The 6409-nt window shown below is 51.9% G+C and overlaps 1 protein-coding gene across 1 annotated transcript in view; it reads right to left on the minus strand.

Annotated features, from left to right (window-relative positions):
* sarm1 (sterile alpha and TIR motif containing 1) overlaps positions 1-6114 on the minus strand; it is a gene marked incomplete at its 3' end in the record, with an annotated part of 6454 nt that extends 340 nt beyond the window's left edge. The window contains exons 1-5 of the mRNA XM_048594337.1: positions 5717-6114; positions 4220-4835; positions 1587-1799; positions 1007-1098; positions 271-506 (exon numbers count right to left, since the gene is read on the minus strand). Of these exons, the coding sequence (XP_048450294.1) occupies positions 271-506; positions 1007-1098; positions 1587-1799; positions 4220-4835; positions 5717-6111 (1552 nt within the window). The remainder of the gene's footprint in view (positions 1-270; positions 507-1006; positions 1099-1586; positions 1800-4219; positions 4836-5716) is intronic.
* Between the last annotated feature and the right edge of the window lie 295 nt (positions 6115-6409).

Consider the following 6409-nt stretch of genomic DNA (forward strand, 5'->3'; position numbering starts at 1 on the left):
CAGCGCTGAGGGAGCGCCGCACTGTCGGAGGGTCAGTGCTGAGGGAGCGCCGCACTGTCGGAGGGTCAGTGCTGAGGGAGTGGGCACTGTCGGAGGGTCAGTGCTGAGGGAGTGGGCACTGTCAAAGGGTCAGTGCTGAGTGAGTGCCGCACTGTCGGAGGGTCAGTATTGACATGGATTTGAATATTGAGGGAGTAATGGCGTTATGAGCTTCCTTGTTGTGTGTTTTATTCAATTTCCTATCGCCTGATCCCTGCTTGTACCCTGTACCCTGTGCTGCAGCAAGGATCCTCGCTCGATGGAATCCTGTCTCAATCCGACAATCCAACTCGAGCTGCTCGTCTGTCACGGAGTGTAAAGTGGCCTGCTCAATCCCACAATGCACCAGATTGTAGGTATACTGCCGATAGCCAGGGTCAATACTCCCCAGCCAATCAGCCAGGTTACTTGGGTCACAGCTTGAATAGTTAGCATAAGTCTTTAATTCCTTCAATTCTCTGAGAAACCTGAAGCAGAGAAAAAGTCTTTGTCATTTCAATCATCTTGTTCAAAATGACAGGTCACGGTCACAGTAAAACTGCCTCTACACTTTTAAACTGAAAGTAAACCTTCCTCTACACTGTCTCCATCAAACAGTCCCAGGACAGGGACAGCATGGGGTTAGATACAGAGTAAAGCTCTCTCTACACTGTCCCCCATCAAACACTCCCAGGACAGGGACAGCACGGGGTTAGATACAGAGTAAAGCTCTCTCGACACTGTCCCCCATCAAACACTCCCATGACAGGGACAGCATGGCATTAGATAGAGGGTAAATCTCTCTCTACACTGTCCCCATCAAATATCCCCAGGACAGGGACGGCACGGCATTAGATCGAGGGTAAAGCTTCCTCTACACTGTCCCCCATCAAACACTCCCAGGGCAGGGACAGCACAGGGTTAGATACAGAGTAAAGCTTTCTCTACACTGTCCCCATCAATGAGTCACTGTAGGATGTTCTCTCACCTTCTGCGGGTTATGCTGGATGACATTCCCACATCTTCCCGTAATTCCGAATCTGTTATCAGTAGCAGGAGATCCCCATCAACCTGTAGACCCTGATACAGAAATGAATCTGATTATCAAAATGGAAAGTCTGACGCACACGCACTCACACACACACATATGCATACACACACACACACACATACTCTCTCACACACACACACACACTCACGTACACACGCTCTCTCACACAGACACACACACGCACAAACACAGACACACACGCACACACAGACACGCACACAAACTCTTTCTCTCACACACACACATTCTCTCTCACACGCAGACACCGACACACACACGCCCACACACACACACACGCCCACAAACTCTCTCTCTCACACACACACACACACACACATGCACTCACACACACACACACACTCTCTCTCTCTCTGACACATATACACACACACACACACACACACTCTCTCTCACACACACACACTCTGTCTGGAACAGAGGGATGACAGAGGCAGACATGGGTCCTGTGGTTAGTGCTGGAATTCCCAGGAGCCTGTGATAGTGCTGTTTCTCTCACCAGGAATCTCTCGCCGTAAATGCTGAATCCAATCTGCTGCAGCCAGGTGTGAACTCCAGCAGCTTTCCAGTTTGGGACATTGAGGGAGAGCTGCTTTGAGACTTCCTCCCCCATCAGCTCCAGCGCTTTCTTGGCAAGCGTGGAGACGGTGGCATTGCTGGAGTAACTGACCAGTCTCTTTAGACCTGATATGGCTCCAATTTCATGGAATATCTGAAACAGAAGAGGCTGATTGTCACAGAAATAGTAGCAAAATACCTTGGATACAGCACATCTGAAATTAAAACAGAAACAGACACGAAGGTGATTCTTTACTGAAGAAGAGTCACATGGAACTCAAATCATCAACTCTCTCTGTCTCCACAGATGCTGCCAGACCTGTTGAGTTTTCCTCGCATTCCCTGTGTTTGTACTTATGTGATTGATGGGGGCACAGTGCGGGGGGGAAGAGTGGGAGATTGAGAGCAGTCTAGATCAAGAGAAGGAGAGACAGAGGGGGAGAGAGAGAGATGTGGGGGAAAGGGGGGATAAGGAAGAGAGGGAGAGACAGAGGGGGAGAGAGAGAGATGTGGGGGAAAGGGGAGATAGGGAAGAGAGGGAAAGATAGAGGAGTGGGATATGAGAGAAGAGGAGCGAGCCCGAGAGCCAACCAGAATCAGTGGCTAGTGGTGTGCCTCAGGGATCAGTGTTGGGGCTACAAATGGTTACAATTTACATCAATGGTTTGGAGTTGGGGGCTGAGTGTAGGGTGTCAAAGTTGCGACACTAAGGTGAGTGGTAGAGCAAAGTGTGCAGAGGACACTGAAAGTCTGTAAAGGGATATAGATAATTTTAAGTGAGTGGGCAAAGGACTGGCAGGTGGAGTACAACATCGATAAATGTGAAGTTATCCATTTTGGAAGGAATAACAGTAAAAAGGGCTATTTTTTGAACAGTTAATAATTACAGCATGCTGCTGTGCAGAGGGACCTGGGTGTCCTTGTGTATGAATCACAGAAGGTTGGTTTGCAGGTACAACAGGTAATTAAGAAGACAAATGGAATTTTGTCCTTCATTGCTAAAGGGATGGAGTTTAAAAGCAGGGAGTTATGTTGCAGCAGTACAGGATGCTGGTGAGGACACACCTGGAGTACCGTGTGTAGTTTTGGTCTCCTTAGGATGTACTGGCACTGGAGGGGGTACAGAGGAGATTCACTAGATCGATTCTGTAGTCGAGAGGGTTGGTTTATGAGAAGAGACTGAGTAGACTGGGACTATACTCATTGAAATTTAGAAGATGAGAGGGGATCTTATTGAAACTTATAAAATTCTGAGGGGAATAGATAGGATAAAGCAGGGAGGATGTTCCCACTGGTGGGTGAGACTAGAACCAGAGGCATAGCTTCAAAATAAGGGGGGAACAGATTTAAGACTGAGCTGAGGAGGAACTTCTTCACCCAAAGGGTTGTAAATCTGTGGAACTCCCCGTCCAGTGAAGCTTCCTATTTGAATGTTTTTAAGGCAAAGATAGATTTTTGAACAGTAAAGGAATTAAGGGTTATGGTGAGACGGTGGGTAAGTGGAACTGAGTCAGCTACAATCTAATTGAATGGTGCAGCAGCTCGATGGGCCAGATGGCCTACCCTTGCTCCTGGTTCTTATGTTTATATGAAAGGGGAGACGGGCATAAGAGATGGAGAGGTCCCACAGCCTCATTTTGTCCACTCCTTGGTTGAATCTGGGGGCAGGAGAGCAGGTCTGTCCCTGGATCCTTAACAAAGATGAGGCTACATTTGAGGTGGTCCTCAGGGAGGAGAGGTAAGGCTCTGATCCAGGACAGAGAGTCTTTGATGGTCATTTTCCTGCTCCCTCTCTTGTCCCTCGCTTATTGATTACTCACTGTCCATCACCTTCCCTTGCTCTAGACCCTTTCTCTCACTCCAGCCACCACTCACAATTTCTCACTCTCCTCAATCTCTACCTGTGGCCCCTTCCCTTTCCCTCTCGGTTTCCCTCACTCCCATTTCCCTCCTTTATCGTGATCTCTTCTCCTCCTTCTGCCTGCTCCCCACATCCATCACACTCCTCCATTCTTCCTCGATATTCCCTCTCTCTCTACAAGATGATCAGAGGATTAGATAGGGTGGACAGTGGGAGCCTTTTTCCTCGGATGGTGGTGGCTAGCATGAGGGGACATAGCTTTAAATTGAGGGGTGATAGATATAGGACAGATGTCAGAGGTAGGTTCTTTACTCAGAGACTAGTAAGGGCGTGGAATGCCCTGCCTGCAAAAGTAGTAGACTCGCCAACTTTAAGGGCATTTAAATGGTCATTGGATAAACATATGGATGATAATGGAATAGTTTAGGTTAGATGGGCTTCAGATTGGTTTCACAGGTCGGCGCAACATCGAGGGCTGAAGGGCCTGTACTGCACTGTAATGTTCTATGTTCTATCTCTCCTCCACCTGATTATTCACTCCCCTCTTCAGCTCTTTCCCTGCATCCTGCCTCTCTCCTTTCATTCTCTCTCTCCCCTTCCCCCTCACGCCCTCTCCCCCTCCACCTAACTCTCTCTCCCCCCACCTTCAGCTCCCCCACCTTCAGCCCCCCCACTCCCCCCAACCAACCACCCCCTTCTCTCTGTCCCAGTACCTGGGTCTTTTTCTGCTGTAATTTGATGTCAGTTTCGACACACAGGTAGAAAGTGGCCATACACTGTGCCTCGACCCTTGAACTGTCCAGGAGCTGTACCAACCGCTGGAGGTCATCTGCATTGCGGCCTTGGGCATTGTCCCTGCTGTGCAGCCAGTTGTTGGCAAACTCTTCGGGGTGAAGGGAGGCGATGAAGGGCTCCACCAGATCCAGTGTACCTGAGCTCTCCACCTCCTTCTCCAGCTCCTTGTTGGTTGCCAGAGCAGTGATGGCCAGGCAGGCATGAAACCGCACCAGCTCATCCTTGGAAAAGGCCAGCGGGAACAGCCAATCCGCGGTCTTCTTTTCGATCATCAGCCTCTGGTTGGTCGGCCCACCGTGCATGGCACAGTTGGCAAGGGCGATGGCACAGTGCTGCAGGATAGTGGGGTCCTGGCTGCGGCACCAGTACAGGATGTAGTCCAGGCCCCCGTTGGTGATGAGCAGGTGGGACGTACCCTCGGTGTGTTTGAACATGTGCTGCAGGATCCCAGAGAGCACCCTCGCCAGCTGGGCATCTTCACGGTCATTGGCCAAATCCAGAATCACGCCCAGGCCACAGCGAGCCACCCAGTCCCTGTGTGCAAATAACACATCAGTCAGCTGGCTCCACCAAACTGTTCACTACCATCGGGGAAGTAAACTACTGCAGGCACTGAGACTCTGAGATAAAATCATAACTCAGTAACTGCTCCATGCCCCTTGCCCAGTCTAATTGCCCCTAGTCCTGGTATAATTGTGCACTGCCCCAACCTAATTACTCCCTGCTCCAGTGTATTTGTCCCTTCCCCTGTCTATTTGCACCCTGCCTCTTACCCCAGTCTATTTGCCTCCTATCCCCATTCTATTTGCCCCCTACCCCTCTCTATTTGTTCACTGTCTCTGGTCTATTTACCGCATCCCCTGTCTATTTGCCCCCGTCTCCTCTCTATTTGCCCCTATTCCCGGTCTATTTGCTCATTTCCCAGGTGTGTTTGCCCATATCCCTGCTCTATTTGCCCCTCCCTTCTTTATTTGCCACTTTCCCCAGTCTATTTGCACCACCCCCTCTCTTTTTGCCCCCATCCCCAGTCTATTTGCTCATATTCACAGTCTATTTGCCGCCATCACCTCTTTATTTGCCCCCTAGCCCCAGTCTATTTGCTCATATCTTGGGTCGACTTGCCTGTAACCCTACTGTATTTGCCTCCTCTTCCTTCTTTATTTGCCCCCTTCCTTCTTTATTTGCCCCCTATCCCAGGTCTATCTGCCCATATCCCTGCTCTATTTGCACCCCTCCCTTCTTTATTTGCCTACTATCCCCAGTCTATTTGCCCCCATTCCTGGGTCTATTTGCTGCCATCACCTCTCTATTTGCCCCCACTCCCTCTCTATTTGTCCCCCTCCCCCCCTGTCTGTGCCCCCATACCCCCCGGGTCTGTTTGCCCCCCCCACCCCCCTGTATTTGCCCCCCTTTACCTGTTGCCGGGGATGAGGACCTGTTCCAGGAGGGATGCTGCGGGATAACGGGAGAGTAGCTCCGGCCCGTGGACCAGTTGCAGCAAGAGTTCGAGGACCCGCTCCAGGCGGAGCTGCTCACACAGAGCGGATGCCAGGTCCCTGCCGAGCCCGGGCAGTGCCCATGCCCCATCCACCAGGCTCTGCATCTCCGCCAGGCATTGCCGCTGCTGCTCGGGGCTGCGAGCCGCTCTCAGAGCCCCGGCCACGGCTCTCAGCTCCGGGAGCAGGCGGTCAGTACTCTCCCCGGGGCTGGAGTCCTCCTCCCGCCGGGGCTCAGACCCTGGCTCCGGCGCTGACATCGCGGACAGGCTCCGGGCGGCCAGGAAGCAGCGCAGCGCGGTCCCCAGCAGCATCCGGAGGCCGGCTCCAGGAACAGGAGCTGGCTCAGGCAGGGGACCGGGGACCAGGATCAGCACCGCCTCCCGGGGACAGGGGCAGGGTCTGGGCTCAATCCCAACCCTCCGCCTGGATCCCAGAGCGAAACTGATCCCAGTCCCACATCCCAGAGCAAGGCCAATCCCAAACCCCACAACATCCTGATCCCAGTCCCACATCCCAGAGCAAGGCCAATCCCAAACCCCACAACATCCTGATCCCAGTCCCACATCCCAGGGCAAGGCCAATCCCAAACCCCACAACATCCTGATCCCA

This window comes from Rhincodon typus, unplaced genomic scaffold (assembly GCF_021869965.1).
Source record: "Rhincodon typus isolate 14 unplaced genomic scaffold, sRhiTyp1.1 hic_rhity00008287, whole genome shotgun sequence".
NCBI classification, from domain to species: Eukaryota; Metazoa; Chordata; class Chondrichthyes; order Orectolobiformes; family Rhincodontidae; genus Rhincodon; species Rhincodon typus.